The 20939-nt window shown below is 36.3% G+C and overlaps 1 protein-coding gene across 2 annotated transcripts in view; it reads right to left on the bottom strand.

The window, feature by feature from the left end:
* Positions 1–6668: 6668 nt before the first annotated feature.
* The window catches only part of WAPL (WAPL cohesin release factor), an 80753-nt gene continuing 66482 nt past the window's right edge, over positions 6669–20939 (bottom strand). For both annotated transcript variants that reach the window (XM_045569048.1, XM_045569049.1), the window contains exons 15-19: positions 20407–20571; positions 15258–15465; positions 13058–13146; positions 9362–9457; positions 6669–9027 (exon numbers count right to left, since the gene is read on the bottom strand). In XM_045569048.1, the coding sequence (XP_045425004.1) occupies positions 8962–9027; positions 9362–9457; positions 13058–13146; positions 15258–15465; positions 20407–20571 (624 nt within the window). In that variant the 3' untranslated portion in view covers positions 6669–8961. The remainder of the gene's footprint in view (positions 9028–9361; positions 9458–13057; positions 13147–15257; positions 15466–20406; positions 20572–20939) is intronic.

The raw sequence follows: 20939 nt of genomic DNA, 5'->3' as shown, positions 1-20939 counted from the left end.
GAGACGCAGACCCCACTCATCCTCCCGGGGGGCTGCAGAGATTGCACCAGAAGACAGACACGAAAGCACTTGGCACCTGTCCGCCACTTGAAATGGCCAAGTCCTCTCCAACCTCAGCAGTCGAGTCCAGGAAAAAGCTCTCCAAATAAAACCCAAAGAGCCACGTACCTTAGGATCTGTGCCCATTTTAATTTCATATTGCAACCGTCCTCCCAAAAATCACCACCAAAAAAAAATTTTTTTTAGCACTCCCACAGGTTTGTGATCAGGAGAGTGAAAGCGCGATTTTACTGGAAGGTGCTAACCTCATTTCAGGACCTGCCCATTGCAGACTTCGACCCTTTAGTTTTGCGTGTCAGAAATTCCTCGTCGCCTTTGTGAGAAAAATCCCCCCAGTAAAAGTTCTGATGTTTCATATCCTAAGAGAAGCGTAAGTTTTCCACCAGGCTGCGAGTTAGCGTCACCGGAAAGCCGCAGGGACAGCGTGACCCCGGCCCTCGGCGCCCTCCAGGGGCGCTGGAGCTGCCGCCGGCTGCCCGGGGTCTCGGAGATTTGCCAGCAGGTGGAGGCCACGGTCTCGCAGTGTCTTTGCACAGAGTTATTTTGAGTTACACCTTTGCTCCTGATGTTTTTAAACCCCTTTAAATCCCTTAAACAGACCGATTTAGACAGCAACTCTGTTTTCATTAGTGTTCACTCTTTTCCGGGATTGTTGGATCAAGACATTTGGTAAAAAGATCTAAGAACCATTTCTAATGTTGCTCATATTCCCGAAGAAGGAAGCAGTGGGCTCATGGTAGCATTAATCTGTCTATTTACATGATGCCTGTTGAAATGTACATTACCTGTTAACCCCTCAGGAACCGAGCTGCAGATAACACAGTCATGATATTCACGGCCTACCTCTGGCAGGAAAGAACCACCTGCCCCACAAAGGCCAGGTTTCCACTGTGCCCGGACAACTCTAGCCCAGGCAACAGAGCGAGACTCTGTCTCAACAAACAAACAAAAAAAAAAAAGTAAAAAAAAAAAAAAAGAAATGCTAAATGTTTGAGGTGATGGGCATCCCAATTACCTTGATGTGATCATTACACATCACATGCTGTATCAAAATATCACAGGTACCCCATAAATATGTAAAACTATTATGTACCCATAAAAATTAAAAATAAAAAAGAAAGTTCCTGTTGCTTCACCTCCTTGTCAACACTTGGTATGCTCAGTCTTTTAATTTTGGACATTCTAATAGGTATACATTGTGCCCAACTGTAATTTTAATGTGTATTTCCCTAAAGATTAAGATATTCAGGATTTTTTCTTATATTCATTGATCGTGTTTATATTTTCTTTGGTGGAGTAACTGTTGAAATTTTCTGCCCACTTTTTATTGAGTTGTGTTTTCTTATTGAGTTTTGAGAGCTCTTTATATATTCTGGGTACAAGTCCTTAACCTGATAGGAGATTTGCAAATATTTTTTCCCAGTCTATGGCTTGGGTGTTTATTCACTGAGCAGTGTCCTTCTAAGAATTTAAGTTCTTAATTTTGGTAAGGTCAAGCTTGTCAATTTATTTGTCATTAGGCCTTTGGAATTTATTGCTTCATATATCTCGAGACTATATTATTGGGTGAAAAACATTTTTAATTTTTATATCTGCCTGATGAATTTGCCATTTTAGTGTTAGGAATGACAATGCTTATGACTAGCAATACTTTTTGCCTTAAAGTTTCACTGATGTTTTTTCTGGATCAGCAAATCCCTCCAGACAAAAGTGACTGTGAGTGCTGGGTTCTTCCTACTGATTAATACTTTCTTCCAATTAGAGAAATGTCTTCTTATCCTGTTAGCTCTTCAGTGCATTTTAAAGAAGATTTTTAAAAAAATATTTCCTCCAGTATTTTGTCTTCTTTTCAGCAAGATGGTTAGTCTGAACTCTTTGTGTCTGTTTTCTGAAAAAATATCTAGCCATATTGCCAAACTCTTTTTATTTCTAACAAATTCTCTATGAACTTATTTGGATTTTCTATGTAGATAATCATATCATCTGTAAATAGTTTTAGGTTGTGTTTCATCCTTTCAAACTTTTATATCTGTAATAATTTGTCTTGCCTTATCACATTAGCTAGTACTTCTAACATAGTGTGAAACAGAATTACTAACATTGAAAATCTTTTCTTTGTTCCTGATTTTCAAACAAATACTTCTAGGATTTTACTATTAAGATAGAATATTTCTGTAGGTTTTAAATAAATACTTTCAATCATTTCAAGGAAGTTCCCTTCTATTTTTCTTTTGCTAAAAGATTTTTCTCTGAATATCTTGGAATTTGTTTAATTGATGTCATATCTTTAAATAAAAGCTTTCTTTTATTTAGTCCTTGTTTCTTTCAAACTTTTTTTTTTTTTTTTTTTTTTTTTGAGACAGAGTCTTGCTCTGCCGTCGCCCAGGCTGGAATGCAGTGGCATCAGCATAACTCACTGCAACCTCAAACTCTTAGGCTCAAGCAATCTTCCTGTCTCAGACTTCTGAGTAGCTGGGACTACAGGCACACATCATGACACCTGGCTAATTTTTTCTATTTTTAGTAGAGACGGGGTCTCACTCTTGCTCAAGGCTGGTCTCAAACTTCTGACCTCAAGCGATCCTCCTGCCTCAGCCTCCCACAGTGCTAGGATTACAGGCATGAGCCACTGCACCCAGCCTATTTGGAACATTTATCTTTGAATGTTATTTAAATTTAATTAAATGCTTTTTGTACATCCATTGAGATCTCATGGTTTTCCTCCTTATGTGATGAGTCACGTTAATTTTTCTAATGTTAATTTACCATTGCATTCCTTTAAGAAATTCGACTTGAACATGTATTATCTTTTTATAAACTTTTCAACTTTATTTGCTAACATACTGTAAAGGATTTTCATATGGCTATAAATGGAATTACCCTGAAATTTTTCTTTCTTTTTTTGTACTTTTCTTATTTTGTTATCAATGTTATATAATAAGACTTCATTGAATATTTAGAGGGGGTTCCCTCTTTTTCAATGCTCCAGAAGAATTTGTATAAGTTTGGAATTATTTATTTCTTAAAAAATTAGTAGAAATAACTTTCAAAACTATGAACTTTGTGTTATGTGTGTTTTATTGGATATCTCTGCCTTGTTCTTGATCTTCAGAGGAAAGTATTCACTGACTCATCTTGATTAATTATATGCTCTGATCAAGGTTAGTTGCCATCTATTTCTAGCTTGCTCAGAGGTTTTTTTTTTTTAGTCATCAGAGTATTGCATTTTGGAAAATGCTTTTTCTCTATCTAAAGAGAGGACTATATGATTACTTTGTTAATATGGTTGACTATATCGATTTTTGAAAGTTCAACATTCTTTGATAAACTCCACTTTGTTGTATGATACTTGTTATATAAATGGATTTGATTTTCTAATACTTTGTTAAAGATTTTGCATTTATATTTATAAAATGTTGGTCTGTAGTTGTTTTTTGCTTTTTTTTTTTTTTCTTGTGATAGCCTCATCTGTTTTTTGCATTGGGGATATACAGGTAGGTTCAAATCCATACATACATTGATTTTAAAAGTATTCCCTTCTCTGCTTTCTAAATGTCTATGTAAGATTGATATTAATTCTTCTTTAAATGTTTTATATTATGCACCAATAAAGTCTTCTGGAACAAGACTTTTATTTGTAGGAAGATTTTAAAATATAAATTGATTTGTTTTTTATAGATATAGGGCTATTAATTAGGGTTCCTATTTCTTGAGTCAGTTTTGTTAAGTTTTGTTTTTCACGGAATTTGCTCATTTAAGTTGTAAAACTTACTCATAAAATTCTTTATTATTCTTTTAATGTCTATAGATTCTGTAGTGATAGTCCATCTTTCTTTTCTGACATTGGTAATTTCTTTTTCCTTGATTAGTCTTGCTAAGGGTTTGTCAATTTTAACTTTGCAAAGAACCAATTTTTAGCTTTGATAAAACTTCTATACTGCTTGTCTTTTTTATTACATTGATTTCTGCTCTTATTTTTCTTTCCAAGTTTCATTATTCATCTTTTTCTAGCTTCTTCAGGTAGAAACTAAGATAAGTGACTTTAAGCCTTTTTCTCAATTCCCTTTAAACACTGCTATGGATGCATCCCACAAATTTTGATATCTTGCACTTGTCATTCAGATCATACTATTTTCTAATTCCCCTCCTGATTTTTTTCTTTGATTCACAGGCTACATTGAAGTGCATTAATTTTCAAATATTGCTTCCTAGATATTGTAGTTACTGATTTCTGGTTTAATTCCTTGTGGTGAGTATATCCTCCGTAAGATTTCAATCATCTGAAATTCATTGAGACTTATTTTATGATATATCAGATGGTCTATCTTAGTGAAAATTTCATGTGCATTTGAAAAATTTGTTGAGTGTAGCATCGTGTAAATATCAACCAGGTCAAGATAGCTGATACTGTCATTCATATCTTTTCTATCCTGATTTTTAAAAATATATCCTATTAATTCCTAAGAAAGTATTATCAAACTATAATTGTGACTTTGTCTATTTCACCCTTTCATTTTTTTCCAGTTCTTGCCACAGGTATTGTAGAAGTCCTATCAGGTATTAGATACATAGACATAATTGTTATTTCTTCATGATAGAGACTTCCATCCCCCTAATAGATCTGGTAATATGCCCTTGTCTTCCTAAGTCTATCTTGTCTGACGTTAACACAGCCTCTCCAGCTCTGATTAGTGTTTGCATGGTCTATCTTTTCTCATCCTTTTACTTTCACCGTATTTGTATATTTGTTATTTAGTGTTGTCTCTTGGTTATTCAGTTTGATGATCTTTGACTGGAGTGCACTTACATTTAATAAAACTATTGTTATCAAAAGATTTAGTGGACATCATTGGCTTGTTTCCTGTCTTAAAGGGAAAGTATTTTTTGCTTTTTATCTATTTGTCCTTGCTATTTGTTACTTTTGTTATTGGTTTTTCTTACTGTTACTCCTTCCCTGCCTCCTTCTGGTTAATCAAACCATTTTTCAGTGTTCCATTTTGATTGCTCCAGCAGTTCTAGCTGTATCTCTTTGAATTTTTTACTGGTTGCTCAAGGGATTATAATTGCACTTTTAACTTACGACAATTCTACTTAATATTATTGAATCTCGTAATAGTACAGTTCCATTTACCTATACCTCTTGTAAAACAATTCTGGATAGCAGACAGGTTCTTATAGGTAACTAAAAACTAGGCAGTATAGAGATGAGGTTTTATATATTTGCTCTTTAGCCAGTACATGACATTTGGAGTGTTCAGACTGCACACACACAAAGCTTAGAGAGGGAGACAAAGGTTTGCCCAAAACACTCAGTATTATTCAAATTCTTTGTTCAAAGACATTATACATGAAGTTATTCACCTACACACCCAATATCAGAAGACCATTAACTGACAGTGAATTGTGCAAACCTCTTTCAGTCCTTTCTTCTAGGCTGGGTGTGGTGGCTCATGCCTGTAATCCTAGCACTCCGGGAGGCCAAGGCAGGAGGATCGCTTGAGCCCAAGAGTTTGAGGTTGCTGTGAGCTAGGCTGACACCACAGCATTCTAGCCCAGCTACGGAGCGAGACTCTGGCTCAAAAAAGAAAAAAAAAAATCCTTTCGTCTAATGTTAAAACAAACAAAAAAACTGAAGGACATATTTGAACCATGTTAATGATTGCTGAAGTCTGTTCCATTTCCCCCTGCTTTATTAGTCATTACCAAGATACTAACAAAACCAATTTTGGAAACAGCAATTTTAGAGCTGAAGTAACCCAAACCCTAATGACCTCAGTGGTATGAAGCAGCAGCATCACAGGCATCCCTAACAGTTACAGTATTCTACTCCACTGTCCAGAACATTTTGATTTCCCCACAGAGTGAAAACAGTAAAATGGTAAAAGCTACCATTTACCACACCTTAACCAGGTTTAGAACATTGTGCTAATGCTTCATATACACTTATTTAACCTTCACATAAGGTAGGTACTAAGCCCATTACTTAGTTGAGGAAACAAGTTCAAGAATTTGCTCAAAGTCAATGAACACGTATCAAAGATAGAAATCAAAATTTATGTGTAATTTAGGGCTTTCTATATCCAAATCCTGCAGCTTTAAACCACTCTTATACACTGCCTGTACATGGGGAGAGTAGAGGGGAACTGCCAGGAGACTAGTTTTGCTGATTAAGAACAGAAAGGAGATTTTGAGGAATCTACTTGTGGTAAAGGCAGGGGGCTTAAAGGCTGACAACTAAGAAGAAAACTGGAAAACTTAAAAGCAGTTGTAAAACCTCAGAAGGAAAATCATCTTAGGTCATATTCAGAGGGGCAAAAAGACCTAAAGCAACATAGTAAGTGTACCAAAGGCCTAACTATACAACTGAAAATCCGCTATTCCTAACTGGCCAGAGTTGCAGAGTATTCGGATGCGTATTATTAAAAACATGACCACACAATATTTTTTTAAAATTGGTTAAATGTTTATGCCCATGTAGTCAGGTGGAAATTCACAAGTGACAGTGTGTTTCCCATGAGTCATGCTTCCCACTGGAGCTGACTATATCAGGTTTGTGAGAGACTTCTTCTTCCAAAATTGGTCAATAGACTTATGTTAAAGACAACATGTGTATTGAAAGTAGCAATTTTATTTGAGTTAAAATTATTTACAAAAACCCAAAGACATACTTCATGAAACTGGTACAAACTATTTTTTTCCTGCCGTTGGCTTTTGCTCCAAAGATCACAGCTGAGAAATACTGTATAAAATAAAAATAGGATTGGATTCAGAAAAGTACTCTACTGTTCTAATTTCCAATTGATAGTATTTACAGAAATATTTACAATGGAAAAAAAAGGTTACTTTAAAACTTTAGTTAATTTGCAAGTCAGCCTCAAGTACCCTAAAATGCAGAGTTCTCTGAGGGTTAAAAACACACAAATGCACTACAGTTGGTGAGGTGGGATCTCTGCCACCGCCTCCCCCCACCAAAATCTGCATCTCTATCAGTGCTTGACAATTAGTTATTATTAAAGAAACAAAATAAAACAAAAAAACTGTTAAACACTGAGGTAAATCAATTCTCAAATGATTACCAGTGTAACAGAAAAATGTAGTTCACCCTGATTGTTCTCATCCAAATGTTTCATAATATTCTCACCATTTGCCACAAGTCAGTTTTACCAAGTCTGTTCCTTTTCCTAAAGCCAATGATTAATAAATATCAATGTACTTTAAAATAATTAAAACATCTAACTAATTTAATTTTACGGGTATCATTTACCAATATGCTTTTAAAATAGTTTGCTAAGCTATCTTTTATACTCAGGGCAAATACAATCTCAATCTTTCCCACGTTACACTGGTATACTATGTTCTTAAAAGGTGACGGGGTAGGGGTTGGGGTGGGCTGAAGGAAGAAGAAAACAATTTGCCTGGAATCAGTTACTTCCTTATAGATTTCCCAACAATCTGCATTATCAAAAATAGGAAGACAATAGAAGGCAGCCACTGCATTAAAAAACATTACAGCTGGCACTGATACAAGAGCCCCGATTTGTCACTTTATACAAGGAAATAACAAAGTCTAAATGGGTAAAAATTAGACTTTAAGCTATTTTCCCCAATACACACCAAACTAATATTTTTATGGCTTTAAGTTTTACAAATCCAATGAAGAAACATGATGTAACTACCTGAAAGGTATTTAAGAGTATTCATGAAACATATCTCTAAAAAGCCTGCATTCAGGCCCAATCAATTAAAAAAAAAAAAACTGTATAACCAGTGGTCTGAACAATAATTAATAAAAGAAAAATTTGCAATGTCATAAAACCAAATCTATAAAATGTTTTGTGTGTTCCATAACTGCTTTTTCAAACAACTGTTCTATGAACAAAGAATCTGAATGAAAAAAGGGTCTTCTCTAAACCAGCAATTTAAGGCTTTGCGCTTATGCAATTGATCCTGTCATTCTATAGAAGAATATACATGTTATCTGGAAACATGAATTCCACATTGGTGTTTTAGCTTCCTTATATTTATTGTATTGAACATTAGAAAATATATCTAGAGAATCCTCCCTCATAACTTAATGTTTCAAGAGCCTCCCTAGCATTAAGTGTAAACTACCCTGGGTTTGTTTATTTTGCTTACTCCTTTAACAGGGCACATCATCTTATATAATATTCCCTCAACTGTGATTTGTTTTCTTGTGTCTACAGCTATGACACATTATGGTATGATATTGAATATGGTTGTGGTCACAAAAGTGAAAAACAGTTCAATAACCCAAACCTAATCAGAATAAAAAAATATACTATTAATCCCTTGTGTCTTTGGATTCCATCTAATTTTAAATATAGACAGTAGTTCAGGGAACAACAACCAAAAAATTCACAAAATTATTAAAAGCTTTATTTACGATTGGAATCATTCAACAAAAAAGCAAAAGCAAATGAGCCTGAAAAAGGAACTAAGCTGTTGTCTAGAATGTCCTCAGAACATTCGATACCTCAGTAGCTAAGCTGCCTTTGCACCTGGCTGGCATGACAACAGTGGCTCAACATACACAGCAGTTGCACTAACAGCAGCACAAATCTTCCCCTGAAATCTTGCCCAGAATAAAGCAAGAAAACAAGGGGAGGGTATAAACTCTGCCAAAGTAAATGTATTTAAATACTGCATGGAATTGTTAACAGCCTGAACCTTTTCCCTCATTTTTGATAGTTGCAGATTGATGTAGTAACTGTCATTTAGCAAATGCAGAATGCATGACGAAGAAATCAGGTGGTCTTAAAATCCAAACACAAATGATACTGATGAATGTTCTTGGTATATCTTCAAGGACTTCTTTCATGACTTTTCTTTGTCTAAGGATAGCTCCAGCATTACTGAGCACCTGAAGCAAAGGTAAAGCAGCTAGCAATGTTCCAAATATTCAATCACTCTAGAGATAGATTTCTGGCCTGTTGTTCCAACAGCACACTGAAACGGGGGGTGAAGGAGGGAAGGAAGTAATAGTTAATATTTAACAAACATTAAAAAGTATTAAATCAAAGTTTAACTCCTTTTTAGTTACTAAAATGAAATCACCACAAATCAAAAGTACACCGATATTAAATTGTGGCTTTGATAATAAAGTGTTTTGCCATAACATGCAATAATTATTAATAACTTGAAGAACTAAAATAAAATTATTAAAATTAAAAGACAATCCCTTTTTGCTTCCACTCACTATGGCCATAGTATTTTTATTTCTAGTGTCAATGTATTACTCTTAAAAGTAAAAACCACATACGCTACAATAAAAGCTACTTACAGTAAGATTCATGAAGCTCAAAAATTTTTTGAGCATCTCTGTCATTATTGAAAAGTCTCCTTCTGGCAGATATTCTCGCACAGTGGTTACATTGATCTGAGGAAATAAATCAAAGAAATATTGGTCAGCGGGCAGAAGACATGAGATTGCACCCTGTGTTGTTGGTTCTGGCACACACTCTGTTGCAAAACAAACTTCTACAAGGTCCTTGGAACACCTAGGTTATTCCCTTTCCACACTCACTCACTCTGCGCTAGCATCCATTCCCTACCTCCCAGCCCACCCTCAGAAAGAAAGGAAAAGGCACAGCTGGCAAAGCCTACAAAGCCAATTATGTAGGACAGGAATTAACTAAAGGATCTTTGATAAAGAGTCTCGAACAATGCCAGCAGACAAGAGTTAAAGTGTTTCCCTTCATTATAAGCAAGAAACAGCTAAACTATTAATATATATAAAAATCTATTAGAAGGTAAATATTATATGACCTGCTTAAAACACTGTTCTATTTCATTACATTAAAAAATGTTTTAAAGCTTCAGGAAGAATAAAAAGAAAAGCTCCTCTAGTAAGGTGCACCTATAATAAAGGGCACAAAACAATGTTATCCCAAGTTTGAGGACGCAAAGTAATGGGCCAAAAAAAAAAAAAAAGTGTGAGATGGCTTCCAATTTGACTTTTGTTAGTGGGGGCAAGGAAGAAGAAACTACATATTACTCTTTAGCAATCTGCCATCAGCCCCTCCCTCCCTTTTTTCTATTCCTTCACCAGGGCACTTATGAAATTATAAAGAAGCAAAATAAAGTGCTCCTATGTTTTGGATGGAAGTCCCTCATTCCAGCTTTTTTTTTTTTCTTTTTTGAGACAGAGTCTTGTTCTGTCGCCCAGGCTAGAGTACAGTGGCATCATCATAGCTCAATGCAGCCTCCAATTCCTGGGCTCAAGTGACCCTCCTGCCTCAGTCTCCTAGTAGCTGGGACTATAGGCACGTGCCACTATACCTGGCTAATTTTTCTATTTTTAGTAGAGATGGGGTATCAGTCTTGTTCAGGTTGGTCTGGAACTCCTTACCTCAAGTGATCCTCCTGCCTTGGCCTCCCAGAGTGCTAGGATTACAGGCATGAGCCACCAGTCCCAGCCAATAGCCCTTCATTAATCTATATCAAACCCTTCTCTGTCAACACATTACAGAATGCAATACATACAATGGCTGAGGCAAGAGGAAGGACAGTTATAGCATTTATTTTAAATAGCACAGCAGGTACAAAAAGAAAAGGCTTGATAGAGCATGGACTATTTGAAAAATTTTTTAAATATCCAAAGGGTATGCCTGGTTTGGAAATTGGGAAGCAGTCTTAAGTTTGCTGTCCTGAGCGATGTGATCAGCAAGTACTCTGCAGACAGACGGCCCTGGGGGCAGTGTACAAGACCCAGGAATGGAGAGAGGCAAGAGAGCAGAAGAGCTGGAAGAAGACTGACCACTGCAGTGCACCAGATGCAAAGTGGTAAGAAGTCAAGGTGGACAACTGAAAATGAGACCAGATTCTCCTAGGCTTCCTAAGTATGTTACCCTTGACCACAAAGCAGTGCTTGCTACATACAACCACCTGCTTTCCTGTCTATTTCTTCCACTAACACACTGGGCAAACCAATCTCCTTTACATTTTGTGCAATCAGCTAGCTTTCTGAATTCACAACACTGCCCACAATAGAAGAACCTTATCTCATTACAGATAAGATACAAACATAAATAGGATTTAACATGGAAAAGATGGCCCAAGATCAATCACATGTTGTAATAACACAATTTCAAAAACCATTAATAAGGAAGAACATGACTGAGTATGATTAAACCTAGTGTGTGCAAAAAAGAATACATAAAAAGATTTAAATATTACATTATTTGAGGCCTGCCTCTTCCTCTTTGTTTTTTTTTTTTTTTTTTTTTTTTTCTTTTTAATGTGTCTCATTTGTTCTTAAAATCTTGACATTGGAAATAAGGAAAAGGACGGAACTGAAGAGGCTACAGGAAAGGGCCTCTCCAGAGCCATGACTCGAACCTTGGTCTTAATCCTGAAAGCGGTGGTGTCCGGAGGGGGCTCACGGAGCAGGATGGTATGCACTTAGATTGAATACATGAATACATGAATACATGAATACATTGAATATAAGCATGGAAGAGATGAATTAAGACTGATTTGTAAAACTACACAAGACTTACACAAATAGATACAAAAAGTGAAAAAAAGACAACACAGAGAACTAGATGGCGGAAATGTGAGTGGGCAGACAGTCCCAGGCACAAGAAGCCTGCATGAGTTACTCCCTAAATGAAGCTATTCATGTAACATCATCTTTTCTTCTAATCCTCTAGCTTCAAAAAGAGAGATAGCCCTGACTTCCTAGTAAAGCCAACTCTCTTGCTAAACTTTTTCTTGCCTCCTGAATGCTCTTACAAGAAAGAAAGAGGGAGGGAGGGCAGGAGGGAGGGAAAGAAAACTCTCTTTAAAATCTGGCTTTACCATACCGGACCTTCCATTTAGAAATATCCATGTGAACCCCCCATTTTAAAGGGAACACTCACAATGATTCCGCCACCCCCTTTACAGACTGATTTACTCCTCATCTTTGTTTTTTCCCATGGCAGCAGATGTCCCAATAGCCATAACCTTCCACTTCTGTGATGCTCAGGTTATCTAGACACTCATATTTCTCATAGGTAATGTGACCCAGTGCTGGCCCAGACAAGAGGAAGTCTACTTGGTGAGGGGTGGGGTGGGGTAAGGTCCTAGGGGGGAAAAACTGTTGTCTTAAAAAGAAACGTAGAGGAAGAGGCAGCTATTACTGCTGGCCATAATGAGAGATCTAGCTATAGTCAGCACAGGGCCATGAGAACTAGCAGAGGACAAGACAACATGTGAAGGACAGTAGTTTAAAGACAAATTATCTGCGTTCCTAATGACCTTGCTGAGGCACTGAAATAACCCAAATTAGATTTTGCCATCTTGGTTAAGCCAGCTAAGTACAGGTTTTATACTATCTCTTCTTTTATTTCAGCCAAAGGCATCTTGAACGGAGTCATCCACCAAATAAGAACTTTTTCATTAGACTAATGTACTCCCCAACTACCTTTAAAAGTTCAACAAATATTTAAAAGTTTTTAACATTATATGCTATCTTAATTTTTTCTTCCTTTACTTCATGAGACCAGCTTGTTTTTGACATCTGCTTTTTATTAAACCTCAAACAGCCTAACTCTGACAGGCACATCAGTTCTAAAAAAGCCATAAAGATCAACAAATTACTTTTAAAACTTGAAAATCAATTTATTTCACTCCAAACCTCAATTAGTAAAACTTATATTGGAAAGGGAATAAACTTGTCTAGAATGTAAGTTTATTCCCTTTCTAACATAGATTCTACTTTGGTTTCTACTTAAAACCAAATTAAAGAAAACTGTTCGAAAGAAATATTAAGACATTTTCTTGACATTTTTTTTCCATAGGAAAATAATTTAAAAATTGTTTAAACAACCCGATAGCCAACCAATAGTCTTTCTGGAATAATGTGGACATAAATGGGGAAGAATTAAAGAAGTAAATAATTGAAATGGGTTGGTATGAAACTGGTCCACCGGAATTTTTTAAATAAAAGACTTTAAAGATAGAAAGATAAAACATTACTGAACTATTTACTCACTGGACTTTCCTGGCAGAGACACCCGAGAAGTAGTGCCGTGTAAGAGGCCACGATGCAATCCTCCATGTGTTTGCCAGCATGCTGAAGGGCTGAAAATGTTTGAATAAAGAATTATATCAGTCTATCAATTAATAGCCATCTCACAGAATCAACTATTTCTATTAGTTATCTTTTCTTCAAAACTACTAAACATCAACAAATGGTGCTAAGACAACTGGATATCCACAAATTAATAAAAATTAACTCAAAATTGAATAGGGTCCCAAATATAAGGGCTAAAAACCATAAACCTTTTGTGTTACAAAGGACACCATTAACAAGGTGAAAAGACAACCCACTGAATGGGAGAATATATTTGTAAATCATGTATCTGGCAAGGATCAAGTACCTAGAATATACAAAGAATTCTTACAACTCAACAACAAAAAGACAACCCAATTAAAAACTGGGCAAAGGAAGTGAATAGACATTTCTTCAAAGAAAACATACAAATGGCCAATGAGCACATGAAAAGATGTTCAATATCACTAGTAGTCAGGGAACTGCAAATCAAACCACAACTTGGTATCATCTCACACCCACCGGGATGACCTAAGACAAATAACGGAACCTTCATCCATTGCTGAGGGAATGTAAAATAGTGCAGCCACAATGGAAAACAGCTTGGCAGTTTTTAAAATGTTAAATACAGAGTTAATATGTAACACAATAATTGCAACTCCTAGGTATATACCCAAAAGGAATGTAAGTATGTCTACAAAAAATGTATACAATTGTTCACAGTAGCATTATTCATAAGAGCTAAAAAGTAGAAACAATCCAAATGCCTATCAATGGACAAAGGGATAAACAAAATGTGGTACAATCATACTATGGAATATTATTTGGCTATAATAAGGAATGCAGTACTAACATATGGTATTATCATTGATAAACCTTAAAAACATTCTGTTTGAAAGAAGCCAGTCACAAAAGGCCACATATATTGTATGACTCCTTTTATATGAAATGTCCAGAATAGACAAACTCATAGAATTAGAAAGTGGATTAGTGGTTGCTAGTGGCTGGGGGAAGGGAAAATGGGGGTGATGGCTGCACAGTCTTGTGAATGTACTAAACACTACTGAATTATATTTCAATAAGCTGTTTACAGTTTTTAAAAGATTGCTAAACAACCACAAATATCATTATGTCCCCCCAAAATATCAAAACCTAGTAACTGAGAAAAACAAACAGAAATGTCTTACAACATCAGAACTAAAGGCATTAGATTTGAGGAGGAGCTCAGAATGAGACATTGCTGGGTTTTCCTAGCTAGGTGAAGCTGAACATACTACAGCTGTCCTTCGGAATCCACAGGAGACTGGCTCCAGGACACCCTCCCATACCAAAATCTGAGAATGCTCAAGTCTCTGATAAAAACTGGCATAGTGTTTATATGTAACCTATGCACAGCCTCTATATGTATACTTTACATCATCTCTAGATTACTTATAGTACCCAATACAATGTAAATGTGATGCAAATAGGTGTTATACTATACTTGTTATCCGTATTATTTTTATTGGGTTTTTTTTTCCCAAATATTTTTGATTCACTCAGGTTGGCTGACTCTGAGGATGTGGAATCCATGTAATATAGAGAGAGCTGACAATTTAAATTTCCTAACCTTAATGACAGGAGATTACAAATGGCTATTCTGCAGAACTTGTATGAATGGTAAAACAAATACCAAAATTACTGACAATAGTAGATACTCAAAGATTTGATTAGTGAAGATATTACTTCCAAAGTAATCCTTACTGTGTTTACCACCTAGGACTTACCCTTTGAGAATTATTCCTAGAATTTATGACAATAGAGTTCAGTTTAAAGTGAACCTGACAAAACAATCTCAAAAATTCAAAACTGGAAAAACCATTTTTTGTAGCTGCTTTTTAAAAAGATGAGTAAAAGAAAGAAGAGCCCAGGAAGGAAAAGTGACTCGATCTTTGCTGTTGCTAGCATGTGTGCCACTGACATCCACCTTCCTCACTGCTAGGAAGAACTACTACAATACTAAAGTATCAAAGCCTGTCTGGACTGAACTAGAAAGGCCCTTAAAGTAATAGCTAGATTATGACAATCTGTGGATTAAAATATTTTGAAGAAAACAAAATCAAACCATTATGCTCAATTTGACTATTCAAAATAAATATACCTTTATTGAGGTCAAGTTCTTCATCATCCTCCTCCTTCTTATGTATCTCTTCTGTACCATCAGTCTTCTCAGTTGATACCCACTGTATTTCTCCACTTGTTTCTTGCCACTCTCCACTCTTATCATGCTGAGTGGTGGGAGCATCTTTGATCAACTCATCTGTTTTACTTTCGGCCAACTGGGCTGCTCGTTCTCGTTCAAGGAATAGCTAATAAAAATTATTTTTGAAGATCATTAAAAAGAGATCATCAACTAACATATATACACCTAAATTCAAGGTTCTGAATTGATTTTAAATATATCGCTAACTCTCAAGAAGGCTGTCTGGTAAAAAGAGTGAGTATAAGTAAAAGGTTTTAGTCTATATCTTACTGAAAGCCAAAACAAAACTATATGCTGCTAAGACTTAATCAAGTAATCTATTAAATGATGGAGGTATTGTTTGCAAGAATGAAAGTTTCAATTTCCTTTAATTTGGATAATACTAACAACTTCAAGTAAAAAAAAAAAAAAAAAAAAAAAAAAGGACTTAATTAAAAAAAAAATTTTTTTTAGCCCAGGCAGACTAGATGAGTTAACGAGAAAGGAAGGACACTGAATTAAACAACATGATGTTGGGGGGGGGGGAGAAGAAACATGGGTTCTTTTAAAGAATTTAAGAGATAAACAATCAGCAAAAGTCAAAAGCAAAAGATCTCAGAAAGAACTGGATCTCAACTAACATTATTAGCATTTTTACCAAGTGAAGTACATAGGAAAAGTTGTACAACAAAAAGGAACACACCAGACCAGATGTGGTAGCTCACACCTGTAATCCTAGCACTCTGGGAGACCACCGTAGGAAGATTGCTTAAGATCAGGAGTCTGAGAACAGCCTGAGCAAGAGACCCTGTCCCTACTAGAAAGAGAAAAATTAGCTGGGCATGGTGGTACTCGCCTATAGTCCCAGCTACTCAGGAGGCTGAGGCAGGAGGAGTACTTGAGCCCAGGAGTTTGAGGTTGCTGTCAGCTAGGCTGAAGCCACAGCACTCTAGCCGGTGGGTGGGGGAGCACACCAAATTCCTTCCCTTCACTTACTTTATTTTCTCTATGCTGGTACAGTGCTGAACACATAGAAAGCATTGAATATACTCACTTTCATGGTTTGGGAAAAGCTCTGAATTATTAGAAAGAACTACCTGAAGATCAAATGCCAAGCAGACCTCAAAAATTTGCTGAATATATAGAAGAATGGTATATAAACTTCAAAGACAGCTAGTACAAGATAATACCCTTGAGAAAATAAAGTTTAAGCTTTATATAGAAAAGCAATTCTCAAAATTGGTCCAGGAATCTCTGGGAGTCCCCAGGACCCTATCAAAGACTCTGGGAAGTCAAACTTACATTCATAATAGTATCAGATCATTAAATATGAAATGTCTTATTTCCTTAAGTATTAAATTTGACAGCTGGTATCTCTGACATTTTCACTTTGACACTTCTTGTTTTATTTTTATTGTGAAGGTACATCTTCATTCTTTCAAATGCATGGTTTCTCGCTTGTGATTATCTTTCAAAAAAAATTTTAGAGCAATTTCTGTCTGAAACCATGGATAAGTTAAAAATTCGTATTATTTTTAATATGAGTTCCATCATGGAACCAATGCTGCACAGACAGCTCAAAATATCAGCACTGTTTGGGAAGGATGAGGCTAATGAACACACAGTATGTCGATGGCTCCAGGAGTTCTGTTCTGGTGATTTTTTTTTTTTTTTTGAGACAGAGTCTTGCTTTGTTGCCCAGGCTAGAGTGAGTGCCATGGCGTCAGCCTAGCTCACAGCAACCTCAAACTCCTGGGCTCAAGCGATCCTACTGCCTCAGCCTCCCAAGTAGCTGGGATTACAGGCATGTGCCACCATGCCCGGCTAATTTTTTTTTTTCTATATATATTTTAGTTGGCCAGATAATTTCTTTCTATTTTTAGTAGAGACGGGGTCTCGCTCTTGCTCAGTCTGGTCTCGAACTCCTGACCTCGAGCGATCCACCCGCCTCGGCCTCCCAGAGTGCTAGGATTACAGGCGTGAGCCACCATGCCCGGCCTGTTCTAGTGATTTTAATCTTGAAATGAGCCATGTGAGCAACCTGAGATAAAGGCAGATAATGATGAGCTGAAAGCTACAGTGGTAGCGAATCCATCTCAACCTATGCATGAATTAGCAGCAAGGCTTGATGTTACTATCCCAATAATATTGGACCATTTGAAACAAATGGACAAGGTAAAGAAACTGGATAGATGGGTACCCATGAATTAAACAAGTATCAAAAGAGAAATCATCTCCAAGCTTGCCTTTCTTTGCTGTCATGACATAAAGGTGAACCAGTACTATACTGTATCATTATGTGTGATGAAAAACGGATTATTTTTGATAATAACATGCATTTGGCACAATAGTTCAATAAAGATGAAGTGCTAAAATACAGTCAAAAACTGAATATTCATCGAGAAAAAAGCTAATGGTGTCTGGTTGGTGGTCCAGCACTGGTATTATCCACTACAGTTTCATGAAACCTGGTCAATCCATTACAGTGGATGTCTACTGCAACCAATTGGATGAAATGATTAGGATGTTTGCGATTAAGCAGTGAGACTAGACTGGTCAACAGAGACAGGCCAATCCTCTTGCAAGACCACATGTTGCAAAAAACAATGCTGCTCAAACTATAGATGCCGAACTTGGAAACTCTCTGTTATCCACCGTTATTTACCAGACCTTGCATCAACTGACTGCCACTACCTCCAAGCTTTGGACCACTTCTTGCAAGGAAAAATCTTCAATTCTCAACAAACTGTGGAAAACACCTTTTATGATTTCACTGCCACTCACTCTCCAGGCTTCTTCACTACTGGCATAAACAAGCTACTGTTAAGATGGCAAAACTACGCTGATAGTTTAGGCACATATTTTGATTAATTGTACTACTTCTTGTTTGAGATATAATAAACTATAACTTTTGATTCAAAATTGGACATTTCACATTTAATGACCTAATACTAAGAGGTCAGGCCGGGCGCAGTGGCTCATGTCTGTAATCCTAGCACTCTGGGAGGCCGAGGCAGGCGGATCGTTTGAGCTCAGGAGTTCGAGACCAGCCTGAACAAGACCAAGACCCCGTCTCTACTAAAAAACAGAAAGAAATTAACCAGACGACTAAAAATATATAGAAAAAATTAGCTTGGCATGGTGGCACATGCCTGTAGTCTCAACTACTGAGGAGGCTGAGGCAGCAGGATTGCTTGAGCTCAGGACTTTGAGGTTGCTGTGAGCTAGGCTAACGCCACGGCACTCTAGCCCAGACAACAGAGTGAGAGACTCTGTCTCAAAAAAAAAAAACAAAGAAAAAGAAAAGAAAACCAAAAACTGACAGATCCTAGCAGGTAAAAGAAAGCCAGGCATGATATACAGTGTTACCCTGAAGAACAAGCCACTTCTACAACATGTAGTATAAAAGAGGAATACTGGGCTGCATATACCAAACATTCCCAGGTCAGACAGAGTAGGAAAATTTGAGACTATTCCTAAACCCACAAACAGGGGTCTCCTGGAGTGTGGGAATACTTTCTGCAGATTAACCCCTACTATGTGAATAATGCAGATCAATCATCTATTTCTTCAAAAACAACTCCTGAAGCCATTGATGGTATATTTTTATTCATTTTAGGTTCCATTAGGCAGGCGCAAGAATGGCTGAAAAAACTCTAGTACAACCATACAAGGGAATACCTACTCAGCAATAATGACATGTGCAAGAATCTGGATAGAACTCAAGGACATATGATTAATGAAAAAAAGTCAAACTCAAAAGGTTACATAGGATTCCATTTACATAACATTCTTGAAAAGATAAGACTGGAGATGGAGAACAGATTAGTGGTAGCTAGGAGACAGAGAGGGCCAGCAGGCTTGGTAGTGGGTAGCACAAGGGAATCCTTTTGTGGTGATAGTTCTGTACCTTAGTGTAGTGGTGAGTTTATGAATCTAAACATGGAATAAAACTGCATGAAAGTATGTATGTTACACACACACATAAATGAATGCAGATTAAAATGGTGAAACTGAATAAGGTCTGAAGTTTAGTTAATGGAAATGTAAGAATGTCAAGTTATTGGTTTTGATATTGTACTATGTAATATAAGATATCATCACCATTAGACGAAGCTAGGTAAAGAGTAAATGGGAATCTTTGTACTATTTTTTTGCAACTTCCTGTGAGTCTATACTCATCTCAAAATAAAAAGCTTAAAAACTGAATAAATTACACAAGAAAAAAATGTTTCTTTTAGCAGAAATATAAATCCATGAGTAAATGAGGTTTACAAAAGAAAAAATAGTCTATTATTACCAATTATTGTTAGTAAATTACTACTACTGTTTAGCTATTATTAAGTACCATAATAATTTATCACTGGTTTCACATATAATTTTTAATAACTAAGAACTACAATTTCAAGGCTATTCAAGACTGATTATTCTGAATCCTAGGAAAAAAGCCTAGGGATTACATCTCATCTACGGGTCAACACTCAATTGCACATAACAGAGAAGAATAAGAGGATAATGAAAAATTAAGACTTTGAATGGCTCAAAGAAAACAGTCTCTTCCCAGGATTTCTCATGCTCAGTCACTTTGTCACTTTCCGTACTGGTTAAAGAACGGGTGACAAAGCACTAACAGTGTTCTGGACACAGACCAGACCAGTAAGTAAATACTGGAGGACTGGATGGGATGGGGCTGGATTCCCAATTTGTTTCATTTCCAATTTGATTCATAAAACAAATGAGCCTTGTGAACACTTCTTGAGGAATGATTACAATAGCTGAGTAAAGCCAGTGTACCTCTTACTGGTCTACAGAGAAATTGTACCACATTTTTAATTGGTTAAGAATACTGGTTAAAATAAAGTTTCATCCTGGAAACTATGAATATTTAAGAATTGGTCAGGTCTAAAAGACATTCCCTCCCTATCCCAGCAAAGATATACTTCAGAAGTTCTAAATTAAAAAAATAAAACAAAATAAGGGAAAGGAGATAAAAGGGTGCAATTGCTAAAGGAATTGGAAGATGCAACAAATTATAGGTGTCAGTTTGTTTTTTTAAGTTGTTGCTTACCTGCACCAAAGCCTGAACGGCATGAACTTGTCCAGCTATCCTTAAACTATCATCTCCTTCTCCACTACAGAAAGAAGAATCAAAAGAACACGATGTTTCCATGTTGACAAGACAGTGCCGATTCCGAGCACTATACTCCACTAGATTTATCAGTAGACCTAAGCCCTACAAAAATTTTAAAAGATACATATTATCACAGGTAGAACTTAAAACAAATGAACACAATATATGTAATTTTTATTGGCAGCTTACAAAAACCTGTTAATCAGTGTTTTATCGTCTGAAATATGGCTAAAAACCATTATGTAACATAAGAAAGATTCCAAAAGAACCATTCCTTTGGTTTTTAATCACCACTGTTAGTTTCCATACTTTTTATTTTTACATAGAGTCCTTCACCACTGTCTTTTGTACAATAAGAGGTACATTCATACAGAATCTATCAGTACAATCCCATAACATATTAAACAACTGGTTCTTAAACTAAGATGAATGTTTTCATCATACTAGATAAAATACACATTTTTGAAACA

This window comes from Lemur catta, chromosome 14 (genome assembly GCF_020740605.2).
Source record: "Lemur catta isolate mLemCat1 chromosome 14, mLemCat1.pri, whole genome shotgun sequence".
Classification (NCBI taxonomy): Eukaryota; Metazoa; Chordata; class Mammalia; order Primates; family Lemuridae; genus Lemur; species Lemur catta.
Note: the sequence above shows the minus strand (reverse complement) of the source record. Positions and strands in the feature narration are given on the sequence as shown.